This window comes from Macrobrachium rosenbergii, chromosome 18 (genome assembly GCF_040412425.1).
Source record: "Macrobrachium rosenbergii isolate ZJJX-2024 chromosome 18, ASM4041242v1, whole genome shotgun sequence".
In the NCBI taxonomy this organism is placed as follows: domain Eukaryota; kingdom Metazoa; phylum Arthropoda; class Malacostraca; order Decapoda; family Palaemonidae; genus Macrobrachium; species Macrobrachium rosenbergii.
In genome coordinates, this window is record NC_089758.1 from 1,542,300 (window position 1) to 1,562,968 (window position 20,669).

Sequence of the window (20,669 nt, forward strand, 5' to 3'; positions counted from 1 at the left end):
TGGACCATATGGCAGGCTTCGTCCCATTAGTGAAAAAGCTGCTGTGGAAGAAAAATACAAACAAAGCTGAATAAAACTGAATGAACTCCGACAACCTCACCACAGAGACACGCACACACACACACACAACGACGACGACTTTCCCAACCGACAAACAATCCAATCATGAGGTATCGTTTGTGAGAAGACACGGAGGAGCGTCTGATAGAAGGGAACGTTGTTTGTCTAATTGATCGCGAGTATAGGCTTCACAGGCTGGTGGAACGGGGAAGAGGGGAGGGGGGAGAGGGTAGGAGTTCAGGTGGTAGTCGTGGCAGGGGATGTGGGAAGGGTGGGGGTCGACGGATGAAATGACTTTCCCGCCAGGACTGTAACTTGGTTTCCCTTCCATTCCTCAACAGTCACTCTCTCCATCTTCCCCTCTGCTAAGAACAACACTTCGGTGAGCAAAGAGAACATGATCTGTTCAAGATGTGGTACATATTCCTCAGAAAGTGATGAATGGCCTCTAAAGTTCATGTGAAACAAGTTGACATGGTTACGAACTTGCAAACAAGCTGTATAGAACATAGATTATTTATCGAAAACATAAGTATAATAGATGAAAATGAGAGGACATGAACAAACCATAGATAATCTCACAATCGCAGATCTAATTCACAACACCCAGATTTCGGCAGCTAAAATACTCGATACCCATTTCCGTAAAAATGACTCACTATTCTGGTCACCGGCTGCGCGACGATTGCCTCGAAGTTTCTCATTCCATTTAATTTCACTCGCTCTTGAGAACGCAAGGCAAAAATAGCACTCAGTTAGCCGTTAGAGCCAAATGGACAGACAGAAATGAAAGGCACAGGGGCCAAAAGCCGTTGGCTAAACTGCTGCTACCCGTCCCCTGCCGATCAGTTAAGTCAAGCGTCGATAGGATGGCATGGCGTGGCATGGCGTGGCATGGGACCTTGCTATGGATGGGATGGCATAGCATGGGACCTTGCTATGGATGGGATGGACATCGTCACTGGCTGAAACCCCGCCAGCAACGTTTCTCACAACGGTTTCTCGGACATGTTGATATCGTTTCTAAAATCAACATTTCTATTATTTTTACTGTTCCCGTTACCATTACCAGCTTCTCGCTGGGTGAGCGGGTTCCGTTCTCAACTACCACGCTGTTGGTCGCGAGTTCGAATCTCCGACCGGCCAGTGAAGAACAAGAGGAATTTGTTTCTGGTGATAGAAATTCATTTCTCCCTATAATGTAGTTCGGATTCCACAATAAGCTGTAGGTCCGGTTGCTAGGTAACCAATTGGTTCTTAGCCACGTAAAAATAAATCTAATCCTTCGGGCCAGCCCTAGGAGAGCTGTTAATCAGCTCAGTGGTCTGGTTAAACTAAGATATATTCTCTTCTGTTACCATTACCGAGACCCGAGACAGACTAAGGATTCCGATAGGACCGACAATGGCTCACTAAGGCCAGAAATGAAATTTATGGCTATATATGCCCATCTATCTGCGTATACAACCGAAAATGGATTAAGCACATAAAGTTCTAAGTGTACAAAAACTTTAGGACAATGTCAAATACTGCTGTACAATATCCAATATGAAATGGTAAATTTAGCCCTGTATATGAACGTATCAATAATTCAATAACCGAACCCTCATATAAATAAAAAAAAAAATAAAAAATAAAATTTTTACACTTTTATTAAAATACATTAAAAAATGAAAAGTAAACTTTTTGAGACACCAAATAATCATGTATACAAAAATAAAATGCTACAAGAAAAGAAATATATATTTTTATATTTTTATTTTATACTTTTTAGTTTTGACAGAAATTGTAACCGATTTATGATTGTAGCTAACGAAATTGACATCCTGCCGAGCCACAGAAGGTTTGAAAAATCCGTAGTTATTTACAGCGTCAAAGAAGTTGTGAAAAATCCGAAGAGTTTCATACAAATCCCGAGAGGTCACTGTAGGGTCACTAGAGGTCACTGCTGACCTATTGATCATGTAAGGTTGTAATGTCACCGGGATTGAGTAACCATGCAAAATTTCAAGTCCCTGAGACGAAGGGAACAGGTCGAAAATTGAGTTACACGATTTGTCCAGGACAAACTAACAAAAAAAAAAAAAAAAAAAAAAAAAAAAAAACCAAGCTAAACAAAAGCGTATAAAAGGGATGCGGTATCCTCTCTCAGAATGTTCTGTCCGCAGTTACGATAACCGGAGTCGCGTTTTATTGACCACAGCTTTCGAAAATAGAAGACGTATCATGTGTTGTCGAACCGCAGCTGCTGCTGCTGGCATTGCCAATTCTTCTAAGAGCAGAAGGAAGGGATGTGACCTCCGTTATGCAACGGTTCCAACCTTCTCGGACTTCGATGACACAATCACACTCTCACATCAACCCAAATTCTCTTTCCGAAGTAAAGTGGAAGGGGAGGGGTTCTGTAGTTGAGAGATGTTGACCATCCGGATACTAAAACTGTGGGGAAAAAATGAGAACACTTTTGCCGTCAGAAGGCCTCCGCTTTCTTATTAACAGCATTCATATATATATATATATATATATATATATATATATATATATATATATATATATATATATATATATATATATATATATATATATATATGTTGTTTTTAAAAGGTAAAATAAAACACAGACGTGCACAACTAACGGTATCATATATCATTTTCTGGAAAATCGTCCGCATGAATCATGGTGTGCAAACTTCAGAGTACAGAAGGGAAAGTTCTCTGTGGCTTGAGTCTAATATCTGTGGTCGGCGACAATATCTCTAATGTGGCAGAAGAAAACCAGCCATCCTTGCTCGGAAGTTGTGTGAATTCTGGCCTGAGTCGTCTTGCTCTTCACACTTTACAGTACTCGATCTTTGAGAAGATCCGCCAAGGCTTTTATTTGTGAAGTCGTACTTAGCGATTTTCTACAAAGATCTCATTGCAAAGGCGACGGATGGCAGGCTGACACCAAAATGACTTTCCAAATGATTACATGATTTTCCCAGAGGAATCGTCACGAGTCTTAAACGTTGTCATTAATTTGACAGGCACGGGAGAGTATAGAATGTCAGTCAGAGTCTGGTCTGACATTTCGTGTGTCTTTCTTTCTCCTGATACAGCAGGCAACAGTTATCAGACACTATGAGAACAAAACGGCAGCCATGTAGGCAGTCTCTTACAGCTATATCGAAAATTTCCTTCATCATGTTGCACAACTTCAAGTTGCAGAATAGATGTCAAATGTTTCATGGAGGTAATATTAGTGTCACTGAATTCTGAATCGACGTCATGAATTTGAATTTTGATTAATTCAGTTTTTCTAATTATGCTGGATCTTTAGGTACAGTCACTTGGTCCTATGGCAAAGCATGAAAATATACCGTCTCTCAACACTTGACAGTATTTGTATGGGGTTGAGAACGCACTCTTTCATCAAAAAGTACTTAAATAGTTTTCCATTTCTTATTTTCTAATGCCGTTTTAAATTTTTTTCTTGTTTTCAGTCTACGATCATTATTGTCGTAACGATAATACATTTCACGCAACAATTAATACGTTTGTTGTGAATCACGCCAAGAATCGTAATTCAATATTCAGGTGAAAAAAAAAACAGACTCTTCCAAAGAACTGCAGCAACAATAATATCTACAAACTTGGCTAATCACAAAAACTCCATTTATAAAATACTTGCATAAAAAGTTCTAACTAGACAACACATTCCTGCTCTATATCGGTGGGATATTTCACCTAACAAGCCACAATGTATCTGACTTAATTCTAAAACAACAGAGAAACTTGAAAATAAAACTAGGAATCCAAGAACGGTTATCATTTCGTAATACAAAAATTGGGCATCCTTCAATTTGACCAAATCCCCAGGAGTCAAAGTCAAAATATTCCGACTTGCTGCTGAACAACAAACCAATACCGTTAAGGCAAGCAACGCTCTCGGAAAAGAAATAAACATTTTGTGGGCGAACCGACTGACAGTTATTACTATTGTATAGGGTGTCCCCAGCACGTGTGATGCTCTGCTACTCGTAATAATAAAATTTTTGACTCCTCACTCTCATCAACACTCGAAAATAGCCGACGGGAAAACAGATGACAGCTCTTCAGCGCAATCAGGATGGGTTTCCTGAGATGTTTTGCCCTTTAGAAGAATAACGGTGGGCAGAAAGAATATGCGATGTCCTGACGGATGTTTGCTAGGGCTCAACTCGAAGTATTTAACAAGTTTTTGAAGCTATCAATTCCCGTAAGTAATTTTGAGGCTGAAACACCACTCGAGTCACAGCAGGAATCGCAGAAAGTGCCTTGGTTTATTCTGAGAAGGCGATTCCTGCTGTGACTTAAGTGGTGCTTTAACCACTTTCGATCTTCGTTCAAGGGTTTTTCAAATGTCTGTGTTTGAGCCTCAAAATTACTTAAGGTCAAAAAGTTAAGTATACCTTAGTTTAACCAGATCACTGAGCTGATGAACAGCTCTCCTAGGGCTGGCCCGAAGGATTAGATTTATTTTACCTGGCTAAGAACCACTTGATTACCTAGCAACGGGACCTACAGCTTATTGTGGAATCCGAACCACATTCTAGCGAGAAATGAATTTCCATCACCAGAAATAAATTCCTCTGATTCTTCATTGGCCGGTCGGAGAATCGAACGCGGGGCCAGCAGAGTGCTAGCTGAGAAGGGTACCCACCCGTCCAATGAGGAACTACTCAAGGTCAAGACACTGCGAAGAATAATATGATGACTAACAAAAATATATATTATAGTGGTGATGATGATACAAAGAAACACTTTGTTTTAATAAATATCAGTGCGCTAATGTGAATAATGAAAATGTATGAAACGCGCATTACTATTTAAAAAAGTAGGTTTACCTTCATACTAGCAATAAGGCGTCCAACTTCAGCGCGTCTGTCCTTTATTCTCTGTTCCTCGTTGGATGGGTGGGTATACGTAGTTCTCAGCTAGCACGCTGCTGGCCCAATTTCTCGCTAAAATGTGGTTCAGATTCCACAATAAGCTGTAGGTCCCATTGCTAGGTAACCAATTGGTTCTCAGCCACGTAAAATAAATCTAATCCTTCGGGCCAGCCCTAGGAGAGCTGTTGATCAGCTCAGTGGTCTGGTTAAACTAAGGGATACTTAACTTTTATTCTGGTCCTTTCACATCGACATGGAATGATACATACATATTGCCCAAGTCTGTGTCTCATCTCTTCTCCGGTTTTGTAGAAAGCGCCAAATTTCTTATTCGTAGGATAAACGAAAGAAGCAACTGCTTGGATTCATCCAGTACTTCACAATTTCGGGACTGAGCATTTTTGTGTGTCTTACGCTTCCCAGTCTTCACTAGTTCAGGACATGAGCATCGCATCATTTCTACTCGTTTTGTTTTCGGAATAATCGAGGCTGAATTTCAGCGTCTGATGCGTTAAGATTTCCTCTGCATTAAAATATTGCCTCATGAGCGATACTGTCACTGATTATGTATGAACTCGACATAAGGTCTTGCAAAATCTTCTCCTTGTCCGATCTTCTTCACTTGAATGCCCTCAAGGATATTCAACACGAGTAACCTCTCACAAAACGAAATATCACATTTATGTGTTAAAATCTCAAGAAAAAAATTCATATATTTCACTGGTCATTTTATAAGCACAAGAGCACTGATATGCAACGCAATGTAAGTAAATATGAACCAGCAGTCAACTAAAAATAAGGAAATATAAAAATCCGTTGCAAAAGTCAACAATCGCTACTCCACAAAACTCTTCAGCCCCTAAAGGAGTCAGAGTCTCTCTCCTTCCTTCTTCCTTTCTTTCTTCCTTCCTCCCTCCCTTCCTTTCTTCCCTCTTTATTTTCTCTTAGCAGCCGGAATTAAAAATGGCTGGCATTTCCCCCTGCCTTCCCTTCCACTCGTTTGCTATTAAACCAAAAGTAGCTCGACTCGGAGGCCATATTTCATTTTGCTGACGATGACGGCTGAGGGAACCTCACCCAAACGTCGTCCAGTCACGCTAATGAATTTATTAGATGTGTCGAAAACCCGTCATCAGCAAAACAGATGTTGCATGAAAAACACACAAACGACTATTCACACACACATTCATTCATTTTTATATATATATATATATATATATATATATATATATATATATATATATATATATATATATAATATATATATACATATATATATATATATATATATATATATATATATATATATATATATATAATATAAATATATAATATATATATATGAATATATATAATATAAATATATATATATATATATATATATATATATATATATATATATATATATATATATATATATTCAGTTTTGGCTCACTATCCAATTTACTAACTATACCTCTCTTGATGGGTCAGTGGTCAAAGGTCACTGTATATCGTTGTTTCTAAACCAGGAAGCGATTCGAATCCCACTGGTGACGGGCACTTCCCAATTTTAATTTCCCTCGAGTTTATGTTGTTCCTTATATATAGAAGCCACACTTAGTAAAGCTGATCTATCATATAATTTATAATTCATCATGAGATAAGTAAGTCTAGCAAGTCAAATGACAACACATCAACCTTACAAGTGAAGGTGGTCAATCGAAAAGGAGAGTTCTCAAGAAGGAGCCCACAAAAAGTGAACTTCCAGGCATCGGTTCAGCTGTGGCTTCGAAAACTGTGATACGAAAACAAAGAGAGTTATGCAGCAAAATAAACGTATAATTGAGAAGGATGCATTCCAACTTCGCATGTACGAGTAACCTTCAATCATCTGTTGCAGTTCATAAATATTCGATGTCGTTTACGACAAATTAAGGCGATGGGGTGGCTTACGGCTCTGGCATATACACGCACTCATGCCTTTTCTTTTTGTTTGTTTGTTTGTTTGTTTGTTTTTTTGCTTCGCTGGCTATTTCTAAGAGTAGATTCAATTTGGTTACCTGTCTATCTATTCTCTATAAATGCAAAGCTTATATGTATGTATGTATGTATGTATGTAAGTATGTAAGTATGTATATATGATATATATATATATATATATATATATATATATATATATATATATATATATATATATATATATATATATATATATATATATATATATATATATATATATATATATATATATATATATATATATATATATATATATATATATATATATATATATATATGCAAGCAAAAGAATAACTTCAAAGAACATTTTAAAATTACCTAGTACATAAGGCATACATATCAATGACTGACATATGTATGTAAAGGCATCTATACATATAATATTCTTAGTGAGCGGACATATGTATGAAAAGGCATCCACACGTATAATATTCTTAGTGAAAAATTCGTTATTCAGAACTTTTAATTATTTGTTATATTGTTGTTGTTGAGAGAGAACGACAGACGAACGAACGTCTAAACTAACTAAAGGAAAAACTTTGCACACTGATCACAATACGTGCAAATCTTACAACAGCAGTAGTTTATGTTACAGTTGGCTGTTTTGGGTTAAGCAGACCTTGTGAAAGGACGGGCCCCGCCTTAAGGTGCGAAAGGAAGCAGGAGGCCTGGTGTGGACCTCCCTGACTCCTGCAACCAACAAAGACGACTGAATGTTGATGAACTCTGAATAAGTTTCCGACTTTTTATGAATATATTTTTTAACCTCTCTCAGTCCCTCATCTTTTTCCGAATCCCACGAAAGCTCGTTGCCCTGCGTGGTACCCCTGCCCAATTGCGGACCTCATTTCCATGAGTAAAAACAGGCTATTAAACCTCTGACATTCTTTCGTGGCTAAGTTCGCTAATTGCCTTTGCTTAGAGTCTCGTTTTGTTTACCTGGATTCTTTGCTCGTTGGTTTGATCGCTCTCTCTCTCTCTCTCTCTCTCTCTCTCTCTCTCTCTCTCTCTCTCTCTCTCTCTCTCTCTCTCTCTCTCTCAATACCCATACCTAATTGACATAAAAAATAATCCAGGCACTAAGGAAAAGGAAAAAAGTGAAAATTTTGCAAAGAAAGAAAAAACGGTGAAAAAAATCAGTATCAGATGAAAGCGCTACGATAAATTAACCTGTTCTCTTTCTCTACGACAGAAGGGATGATTGGGTACTCCCCATTCAACTAATTACGAAAAGAACAAAGTCGATTGGTGTTGTTGGTAGTCTCTCCAAATACCTCTATGCTTCTTTACTGAAGGGACACGTTACGCCCTCTGCATCACTTCTCGTTCTTATTCCCTCCGATGATTAGAGAGGAATCGACTCCTGCCAATCAGCTTCAACTCTCAGGCGTCCGATCTGAGTCGTCTATTCCTGGTGTTCTCTCTGTTGCTCCTTCCACTTTTATTCACATACTTCCCAACGTCTCTTTCCATCTTCTCCTCCGCTTCATGTTGCTTTTTGAGTAAAGGCCGCGCTTTGATAAATGATGATGTCACTTCCCGTCATTCGGCACTTTTATTAATGGCTGGCCGTTCATTATTCACTAAACGGTTCATAAATCAACGTGTTTATCATTTCTCACCTTTTATAACAGCCACTCCCATCACTGCATAAAACTGTTTCACTTTCCATAGTCTGTATTCGCTACAGTCGGTCTGCATTACATAATCACAAATCGCAGATCACATCCAACACATAAAAGCTTCGGATTTTCGATATCTTTCTGGACGCCAAACAGACACACATACTTACAGACATTTACTTGAACTACTTTTTAACAAATGACTTTATAACACTGCTTCACCAAACGTAATTATTCCCACACTTTCACTCAAATAGTAAACAGTATTTAACTGAATCAACTGAATCTCAGCTCTACATATTCATTCAGGAGGCACACGATACACACACACACACACACACACACACACACACACACACACATATATATATATATATATATATATATATATATATATATATATATATATATATATATATATATTAAAATAGAGAAATATCGTTTAATGTCGAATTCCCTATACCCTGGGACTTACAATTTATAACTGTATCTGCCCTGGTAAGGATTCAAATCTGAGCTCCTTGGTTTAGGTACAACCATAAACAATCTTGATATGTGTAAGGTACTCCCAAGGTATAGTAAATTCGATATGAACCGATATTTGTGGCTCGACATTTGTGAACTTGGAGAAGTCACGAGAGTGTAAGTGGTAAAAATTCTTATATTTATATAATTTCCGCTGAAGTCTTCTGTTCTTCAGGTAAGGTTCTCAGGAATAAAGAAATATTATTTAAGTTTTGCTCCAATTTACTTCTTAAATATTTAAATATATATATATATATATATATATATATATATATATATATATATATATATATATATATATATATATAGGCTGATATTACAGGCTGGTACCTATCAATTTTCCGAGCATCTGTTGATCTCATACACAGCGAGTTAAGGTGAAAAGGGGAACTAGTTTCAAAGTGTTATAAGGCTATAAGACCGGCTGTGCCGTATGGACGATGGTCACTGAGAAGATGGCACATTAAATTCCAACGATTATTGAGGTGATGTAGTGGAACGTTTGAATGAGCCAATTCTTTCTGAATTTCCTTCACTGTAAAGTAGGATATGAAAACAAAGGAAAGATTATCGCAACCAGAACACCGTGTCGTACTTTTTTCTTGTGGTAGCTGAAGAGGCATGTTGACACACACGAAAATCCTGTTGATATTACGAACATACAATTCTGGATCTTTTAACCAAAGGAGGAATAAACTAAAAACGTTAGGCTGGGTGCCAAAATTAGGCGTGCGAGGAGTGCGGGTCGATTCCTACCTTGGAGACGTGGATTTCCTGTCGGAGGTGTCTAAGGGGGCGTCACCATTCGGAGGAGGACTTCTTTCGCCTTTACGACCTCGTCCAGATCTGCAACAAGTCAAACGAAAGTGTTACGTCATTTCATACAACACCTTCAGTTACACAACTGAAATCAACCGGAAGCCTATTTTTTTTTTTTTTTTTACCTCGAAAGTAACTGTATTTGGATGTATGCATGAGCATATAATGGTCTCCAAAAAACATAGACATATTCATATACTTGAACCAAAAGCAGTACATTGCTTCTTCAAAAACTAGCGTACTGAATTTGACTAGGCCCTCTGACGTCAACTCAATTTCTTTAAAATGAAGATACTGACATTCATTCGGCTGTGTCAAATACAAAGTTAGTGTGGGTGCTTTGAATGCAAAGGCGAAAATATTAAAAGAACAAAATAAAACATTTGAAATAAAACAAGGTTCGCTAAGAATGTTCCTTTTCGTTACGATAAAACTATTCTCAAATGCCTTCTCTGACCATGAATCTCGTTGCATGACGTTTTGAAGGCATTCACATCGTTGCCTTCACTTGGAAGTCGTCGGTACGCTCTCTCTCTCTCTCTCTCTCTCTCTCTCTCTCTCTCTCTCTCTCTCTCTCTCTCTCTCTAGAGAAGAGACTCGGAAAGTGGCTACATGCAGTGAAATAAAACTGAAACCAGAAGACCAAGAAGACACCACGGACGGCGTTATCAGTGCAAACAAACAGCCAGACAGCTAGCAAAAGAAACAAGACACTGGGATTAAAAAACAGTGAAGGAACAAATAAACGTCACCTATCACTTTTCAGAGGCTTATGCCACTTACAGCAAGAGTATGCTGTGTGCGTGTGTATGCGTTCCTGTGCGTTACAAGACGAAGGAAGGGGAAGTGTGGGATAGAGGAAGGTGCTGCAAAAGTGCTGCAAAAAGGGCCCACAGCACCGTCAGCATCAGCGTTTGTCGTTGTTGGCATAAAGTCTCTCTCTCTCTCTCTCTCTCTCTCTCTCTCTCTCTCTCTCTCTCTCTCTCTCTCTCTCTCGTATTCTAATTATTTTCGTGATTATTAACAAAATATTTCTGCACTCGCATGATAAGCACTTGTAGTTTTATCTTGCAATTGAAACAATTTGAAACAATCCTCTGCAAGAATACTCAGTTTTCATTTCCACGGAACATTTTTTCTTGTTACATTTTTACATGTATCCAAATAAAGAGGTATATGGTTGTAGTGATGAAAAAAATCAGCCTCTCTCTCTCTCTTCATTGCTTTCCTTCCGCCTTCTCAAATATCCCCGGTCTGTGTCACTCCTACCATCTGACCAACAGCTGGCTTCCTCCCTCCTCCCTCCCTTGACATGACACCGGACAGCCGAGACGTCGCTGATAACACCATTTGCACTCCCAGCGTATCTCCTCTCATTTTTTCGACTCCATTTTAAACAACTTATCTTGTTTTTATTCTTTCTCTTTCATGAATTTCTCGTGTACATCTCATATGACTCAAATCGATGTTATTCTGCCCACGTTCCTGCACGCTATATACCGGCTGTTACACAGCGTTTGGAGTACTCTGTCATTCTCGCAATAACGGGGTTTACCGTCCTAATAATGATACACATTCTGGTGTCCGTTGAAGTCTTCTTGGTGCTACCTTTCTGCCCTGAAAGCTTATAATCCCTTCGCTGAAATGAGTGGGCACAAATGGCGACGCCAGTATAGTCATCGGAAGTTATGAAGGCGTATGCTACAGCTTCTTTTATACGAGCGATTCGATGAATAACAACCAAACACTATTAAACAAAAATTTCAACCGATGTTTAAATCCTCTAAAATGTCTTTACTCATACATTTGTTACCAATATGAAAACCACGCCCAAGACGAATTTATATTCTAGATATTTGAAAATGTCGCTGACATCAAAGCTACATTCTCTCTCTCTCTCTCTCTCTCTCTCTCTCTCTCTCTCTCTCTCTCTCTCTCTCTCTCTCTCTCTAAGTTGTACGCTTCCGAGAAGAGCTGTGGCAACTTCGGGATCTTCCCAACAAATAGTCACACCCAGAGAGGCGAGGATTGCCATTTCTTCAACATGAGAAGCTCTTCGTATCCTTGCTGCCATTTTCCTGCATTTTTCCTTTCTACTTTCTATTTCTGACATCACCTTATGTTTCCCATTCTATGTGGCCATAGACTGTTTGTCAAAATTTTATTTGATTGGAAGACAACCTGTTTTCAAATAATTTTCTGTACACTTGTTATTAAAGTGTGATTTTCTATAATAATAACGCAAATTTTTCTGTACTATAATGACAGTTTCAGCTTTAAACTAATTCTCTCTCTCTCTCTCTCTCTCTCTCTCTCTCTCTCTCTCTCTCCGCAATGAATTGTTGGTAGACATGCCTAGAATGCTTGAAAACATAATGTGGTAAGAATGTGAAAACATTTATGAAAGAGAGATAAATGAATGGTATTAACACAAATGTTCGTAGGTTTTTTATACGCTGAAAATGAAGGCGACACGCAATTATGATTTGCCGATTTTCAATCTGATACAATGCACAGAGTAAGACACAATTATCATTCTTATCTTTATTATTATCATTACAGAACTTTCAAAATCATTCTAACGGCAGCGCTCACTAGGTAACCGTTCAACACTTTACCGACAGGAATAAAGGAGAGACTGACCACATATTATCTTATTTATTTATTATTAGCGATCTAAACGGAATATACTAAATTCTACTGATACGAAGCCGAACACTAAATTTCTCTCAGAGGCCTGTCTGTGAATCTGCCGCTGCAAAGTTCATTTAATTCGTTGGCAGAATTATCGTTCTCACCCGTTAGGCCACAGATTCCAAAAGAGCGAAGAATGAAATGGAAGAATTCTAATAAGGGCAAAATGATGCAGTTTAAAGTAAAGATTGTGTAAAATCAGACAAGAAACCTGCAATCTAGTTTTGAGACTTTATATATAATGCACTCCATGAAAGTTAATTACGCTTTAGGAGAGTAAAAAGGACCACCCGCGGAAAAAGTAGGACAAAAAACTTTGCACACCATCATTAGCGATTCTATAAACAATGCTCAGGAATTCTGTGTAGTAAAGTGTGCAACCAGCCAGTTTTAGTGCGTGCGAGAGAGAGAGAGAGAGAGAGAGAGAGAGAGAGAGAGAGAGAGAGAGAGAGAATATTAACAAGTGCATATTTAACGTTAAATAAGAAATAAGAGCAAGGAAATGGCTTTTTTTTTTCCAAGGTAAGAGACAGTAAGGCAAGAAGTGGCTTTACTGAGGACAGACGAGATTGAAGCAAGAAAATGCCTTCTCTAGGTAAGAGAGATTTAAGTAAAAATTCATTTCTTCAAGGAAAGAAAATTTCTTTTATGGAATATAGAGAATCTAATAAAAAAAAATGCCACTTTCCAAAGTAAGTGAGATTACAGCAAGAAAATACCTCTTCTCTAAGTAAGAGAAATTAAAGCACGAATGTGCTTCTTTTCTTCAGAGTAAAAGAGATGAAGGCAGAATAAATTTCTTTTTTCCAGGAAAGAGATTAAACAGTAAAAAAAATAATTCCCATTCTTTAAGGTAACAGAGCTCAAAAAAATTCAAGGTAAGGGAGACTAAACATAAAAAACGGCTCTTTTCAAGGCGAGAAAGATTAAAGCCAGAAAAAGCCCTTTTTTCAAGTAAGAGCGATGGAAACTCGGAAATTCATTTTTTCAAAGTAAGAGAAAATAAAATAAGACAGCGTCTTTTTTTCCCACTGAGTCACATCAAAGAAACTGCCTTAGAGATTCCAGCAAGCAATTTTTTCTTACAGTTAAGAAATTTGAACAAAAGATGCCTTTTTCAAGTTAAGAGATTATAGCAAGAAATGACATTTTTTCAAGATATAAGAAACGACTGCAAGAAAGTTATTTTTTATTCAAGGCAGGGGAGAGCCAAGGACGAGAGATTAAAACAGATAGGATCTTTTTTTGAGGTACAAGATTTTAAGCAAAAAAAAAAAAAAATTAAAAATGCTTCTTTTTCAAGCTCTGTTCATTTCCGGACCTTCTCCAAAGCATCTAATGACACATTTACCTCTAGAAATTCAAACAAGCCCCCTTCCTTCCCAGCCCGAAAACCGGTAATCCGTTCAAATGGAATAATTCAATCAGCCTAGGAAAAGGACAATTTTGTTTTATGAATTTCCTCTGCTCTGGGAGGGAAGCTTCGGAACAGTTATTCCGAAAGTTTATAGTCGGAATTCAATTATTTTTTCTGGCACCTGGTTCAGGATGAAATCGGCTTTAAAATGGCTGTTGTATTATCTTTTATTATCGCCTTCATCCTCTAGCCCTGTTTGTTACACCGCTTTTCCTCCAGACAGCTGCTCGTGGGCAGCTGGGAACCTGAGAAGATGCCACAACCCGGCAGCAGGTATTCGCCCTTCACTCTCCGTCACTTTTATTCAGTTTATTTTTTAAGTAGTAGCCTTGTGGGAAAAAATTAATCTGCTCTTAGAGAAAATCTACTTTTCTAAGGACAGTCTTATCATATATATCACAGTGTCAGAGACCTGGAGATGCCCCATAAGAGGTAAAATTGTTAACTTCTTTCGGTATGAAAATAGTTCCAGAATAAGAAACGTTTTGGGGGACGCATTTCTTTTATTTTTGTTGGCTTCCCTCCAAAACATGAATGGTTCCCGTTTCCACTGTGTTCTGGTTAGATAACGCCTACCACTCACTTCTGCTAATGGATTCCATTTTTAGTAAATAACCTCTCCTTTACAGATTCTATTTCCTATTTTTAGTTACTAGCTGTGAAGTTTGATAAAATTTTCCAGCCGGTTTTGGGATCCTGCACTGCTCGAATCTATAAATCATTTCTTAATCAATTTGTTTTATATCTATTTTAACTTTACTTTTATTCACATTTTCTCTTTTTTTTTTTAGCTTTCCTTTTACCTATTTTGAAAGTCAACAGATTGTTTGAACATTCATTCTTCAAAGGCCAGAAAGCTTTTATGCACACTTTTCAATCAAACATCTACTGAAAACCTTATGAAACACTGACTGACGCCCGAGCACGGTTCTCGACATTCATCATCTACGGCATAAAACCCCGAATGGAAACTTTTGAAGCATCTGGCGAAAGTTCCTCGATCTATTCCTGACGGGGGTGAAACGTCAAGGACGGTTTCCTGAAAAACGTCATTCAGTCTACAGTAATGGAGCATGGGTTAACTGAAAGGTTAACTCCAGGGATAATCACCATCTCCAACCGAAATGCGTATAGTAGAATACAAACAAACAAATAAAACACACATATATATGTATATATATACACACATGTGTGTGTGTTTAATCAGTGTCAAATTCACGCGTGCGTTCACACACACACAATATATATGTATATATATATATATATATATATATATATATATATATATAGAGAGAGAGAGAGAGAGAGAGAGAGAGAGAGAGAGAGAGAGAGAGAGAGAGAGAGAGAGAGAGAGGCTAATGTGTGTGTCTGTAAACGCACGCGTCAATTTGACCCTAATTAAAACTCTGAGAGCTCTTTTACAACGTAACAACGCTTGCTGTGAATTAAGCTAAATATTTATTAAGCATAAAAATTGTAAAGGATTTTTCAATTATTTTAACTGCAAACATATACCTTCTCTACTCTATGAAAGACCAACGAATTCATCAGCTGCAACTCGAACGCGTCGTCAAGGGAGCGTAATAAGTGATGCCTGAGGAAGCAAGGGTTCGCGCATTCGTTGCCTCTCAGCCAGGCATGTTCTGTAGTGAAAGCCTGCACGACAGTCCTGGGATTACAATTCTGTGTTCTTGGATCTCATATCGACATCTTCTCAAGGTTTTCTTTAAAAGTGCGAAGGTCTCTTTCCCTGTTCGTTCTCTGGAAGATTATTCGAATCTCATCTTAATCGAACTCACTGAACAGCCTAGTTAGACCTCCTTTACTTGGTTCGCCAGACATGCGTTAGTACAAGAGGAGTAAATTGATATCTCAAGGTCTGGAGGCCTGTATTGCGCATTCTCGCACTTTTCCTCTATTAATGCTTAACGAATCCCGCATTTCTTGTTACAAAACCTCATGAACTTTCTTTTTCACGACAAAATACACTCGTGAAGGTCAATGAAAATATTGTTTGACTCTCTCTCTCTCTCTCTCTCTCTCTCTCTCTCTCTCTCTCTCTCTCTCTCTCTCTCAATGGTTCACTATTATCAAAAGAGGTTTCTGTTTCCTCTAACAGATCTTCCGTTTTTGTATCCTCAGTATTATTTACCATAATCTGGATGTAATTTATTCTACATAAGATCATATTCCCGGCGATTCTAACCACCGTTGTTGTATCAGTGTTGACTCTCTCTTATTTTATAAGGCAATGTCCTTCTATACTCGTATACGTCTCTCAGTACTCCGGGAAGCAACTTGAAGCCTTCGTCCCTCTCGACTCGAATTCAAAACACAAGGTGCATATGTGGTACTATGCGAAAGCATGTGATAGAGAAGATTACCCGCAGCAAAATCGGTAACAATCCGAGACTCTTAGGTCCTTAAAAGCAAAAAGAAAGAAAGAAAAACCCAAAGCGCACGATTGACGGGTGAATGCTTTGCTTGTTGTTTAGTCTCTGCTTACTCACGTTCTGCCCCAAACTGCTCTTCACGGTGGAGTCTCCTTACAGCAACAAAATCAACTCAGGACGAGCAAAGTACTTTTTCTTCCTGCTTACAAGAGCGAACTCACACACGCCAGATGAAGATCGTGAAAACACATACTGTTCACAGACAAACGCAGACACGCGTGTCTGGTAACCAAGTCAGACAAAAATGTTTCGTGTTCCGATATGAAAAGGCAACGTTATCATGCGAGCGATCCTTTTCAGACAAGCCGGACAAAATGATCTACTTCGGTTACGAAATGTCATCTCATTCACTCGCTTCTATCTCCGCCTTTGTTATTAGACTTTCATCATTCTCCTGTAATCACCGACATCCTTTAGTTCAGCCTTCGCCTCATTTTCTTTCCATCACATTTATTCAAATGCACGTCGAATGCATTTCATTTGCTGCGAACGCTCTTAGAAGCCATGGTTACTCTCTGTAATCATATGCATTATTATGAAGCCTGAGGCTTTCTCTATTTCATTCGGTGCACCCGTCCAGTATGGCAACGGAAGTGAGCGAGACAACCAGTAATTGTACGAGAGACCCGCCAGAATGAGGATTCAATCCTAAACAACCAAAGCTGCGGGCAACTTGAGAAAAGAAAGCTCAAGCCGTGAGATGACAATATTCTATGAGTCAACCTCGCTGGTCTCTTCTTCTAATCCTCCTCTGATGACAGACTCACTTCAGCATCTTGTCCAGCCACTGCGACGTAACAACGACAATGCAAGCACGTGCAACGATCCTCAACGACGATCTTTGTACTACGAAGTACATCACGACAAAAAGGAAATTTAACATTCACATTTGAATTATCTTAATAACCTCTTTTTCACAAGAAAATTCAGCGACAAACATTTCTTGACTGCTGAAGCAATTCTGATAAAGCCACACTTTTGTCTTTTTTGTCCTAGGTCACTGGAGAAACTGAAACCCGGTTCGGAAATTTTCGGGAAAAATGCAGTTTTTATGGATACGCTAAAACTGAACGCAAGGAATTTCAGAAAATAAATGGCAGGAATTTATTCACTGACATTGGCGGATCGGCGTGAAAATAATTTTAATGTAAATAATATTACTCTTGTGGAGCTAATGAGGAGTTGCAGTGACGTAAGTAGCTCACTAGAGCTTTCATTCTTCATCATAGTTCTAAAGAGTTTCCAATTTTGGAAACTGTGTTCAAAAATGCAATTCCTTAAGGTCAAAGTAAGATAAGAAATAACAAAATGATTTAGCAGTAATTAAGCCCTTGATCTAGGAGGACTACAAATTATGTTGGTGTGTGTATGTGTGTGTATATATATATATATATATATATATATATATATATATATATATATATATATATATATATATATATATATATATATATATATATATATATATATATATATATATATATATATATATATATATATATATATATATATATGTATGTATATATACATACATACATATACATGTAATATATGCATATATATATATATAATATATGTATATATATACTGTATATATATATATAGGTAAATACGTGGACACAATACGTGTTTGTGGCCCTAATTTGTTGGCATTTTCAAGACTCCTTCATAAAAAGTGGCATTTTCAAGACTCCTTCATAAAAAGTGGCATTTTCAAGACTCCTTCATAAAAAGTGGCATTTTCAAGACTCCTACATAAAAAGTGGCATTTTCAAGACTCCTTCACAAAAAGTGGCATTTTCAAGACTCCTACATAAAAAGTGGCATTTTCAAGACTCCTTCATAAAAAGTGGCATTTTCAAGACTCCTTCATAAAAAGACGTTATTTAGCAAAATTACGGCCAGCAGAAGGTCAAGGAAAAATAACTAGAGAACATTACTGAATGATATGACATAGATATTCACTTTTTAAAGAAATTCACCTAGATTTCTACAAAATAGCTTCTTTTACCCTTAAAATATTCATAATATCTAAACTGTCGATTAGACGAAATCTTGCACCGACCTACGTTCAGACTTAACGCGAAACATAATGATAATACAATTCGAGTAACTTCAACATTAGAAATTGTTTTTGTTTACGGTGAAGTTTTGGAACTCTAGTTCTCCCATTATAGTCTTTCACTGAAGTCTTATTGCGCCTATTTGCAAGCCCTGTTTTTAGTAAAACCTATCAAGTCTCTTCCAGGTCAAAGTGCGGAGTAGAGTAAGAACATAAATAATCTAAGAACGTAAAATTGCAGAATCAATTCCGATGAAATTCGCTCTCATTTTCTTTTGACAGACAGTTTGATGAAATTTCCACCAGATTTCCCAGGTTTTCGGCAGAAACGACGTCCCTTGACTTTAAGAATGTTCATAAAAATTAATTAAACGTCTGGAAAGCTGATAATTTCGTGACTCAGGAGCGCTACAACTCAGTCAAAGTGCTATATTGACTTGGTTGATCTGGGGATAATATGACAAAATGAAGTATAGAGCTGCGTACAGTCATGTTCACCTTCCAAGTAGGTCACTTTGCAAGAACAGTCACAGTATGCGTTAATCAGCTCTGGGAGCTTCACAATGTCCTCCGCGGTGCCACGAATCTGTATGTTGCCGCATCACATGAATTTCATTCAGATATCCACAATGGCTACATCTAGAATTAAGCAGAAACTATCTGTAACAACACTGACATTCACTCTTTTATTTGACAATAACAGCATAAAACAGACAGCGTTAGATGCGGAAACAAAAGAGAAATATGATCTAGTAAGAAGACCTTCAAAGGCTGCTGCAGCAGTCGTTTAGTGGTACTACAGTATCTCTCTCTCTCTCTCTCTCTCTCTCTCTCTCTCTCTCTCTCTCTCTCTCTCTCTCTCTCTCAAAAACACATCGCGTATATTCAACAGAAAAGAATCCGAGTTAAATACATTTCTCCGTGCAGTTTAAGCCTTCATACGTTTGCCTGTGAATGAATGTATATCAGGAAGGTTCCCATAGACGGAATGCCTTTGCAGAGAAAAAACAAAACGTTATCGAGGGCAGGGCAAGGTTACCGGTGAACAACCTTCCTCATAGCAAGCAGCGGGAAAGTGTAAAGCAAAAGGGAGAAGGGAGTAGACTGATGAAAGTGGAGTTAAAGGCGTGATGTGGGAAGGGCAGCTCGACTTTGACCAGCGAACTGGTTGGATGCGGTAATCTTGAGAAAGCACAAGACCGACTCACTGGAGCAGATGCAATGAGGAACGTGCTGAGAGCGGTGGAGTAATTCGCCAGTCTTTTCCCAACAGTTCTGAATTAGAAACTGTGGCTTTAGCGTGAAAACCAGCCTGATCGAATCCTATGCATACAAAATTCTACACTAAGAATTCTGCACGTGCAGATCTTTTAACACACCCTTTGCATTGCATATGATATATTACCCAGACATCTACAGCTACATTTTGGAAATCATATATATAAATGTGTGTATATATATATATATATATATATATATATATATATATATATATATATATATATATATATATATATATATATATATGTGTGTGTGTGTGTGTGTTTGTGTCATTGTGTACATATTATGTATATATATATATATATATATATATATATATATATATATATATATATATATATATATATATATATATATATATATATATATATATATATATATATATATATACATATACTATATATAATATATATAATAGATTACTAGCTCTTTGCCATACCAGTGCATGGCTCCGGAGAAATAAAAACAAAATGATCACAGTCATATCCATACTTTAGCTACTGAATGGTCAGGCCAATCCATTTACTTTCGAGGTGGCAGCAAGTGGTACAACCTGGACATGGATACCCCGGGGAGTGCAAATGTTTTGGGGTACGGATATGATGTACCTCAAGGTAGAGAAGTGAGAGGATTTTTAAAACAGCCCCTAATACAAGGTCAATGGCAACCACGACTTTCGTTTCTATGGGATATCGATGAAGATAAGAATATCCTTCTGAAGGGAGTCATCTTTGTCTTCATAACCAGTTATCTTACGAGTGTATTCTTACGGAGAAGAACACAGCCTGTCATGGTTGTTATTAAAAATAATCTCGGCCCCGAAAGT

At 37.7% G+C, this 20,669-nt stretch overlaps 1 protein-coding gene across 4 annotated transcripts in view; it reads right to left on the minus strand.

The window, feature by feature from the left end:
* Positions 1-20,669, minus strand: part of LOC136848015 (serine-rich adhesin for platelets-like) — a 402,233-nt gene that overhangs the window by 107,351 nt on the left and 274,213 nt on the right. For all 4 annotated transcript variants that reach the window (XM_067120042.1, XM_067120046.1, XM_067120041.1 and 1 more), the window contains exon 2: positions 9,874-9,963. In XM_067120042.1, coding sequence (XP_066976143.1) covers positions 9,874-9,963 — 90 coding nt within the window. The remainder of the gene's footprint in view (positions 1-9,873; positions 9,964-20,669) is intronic.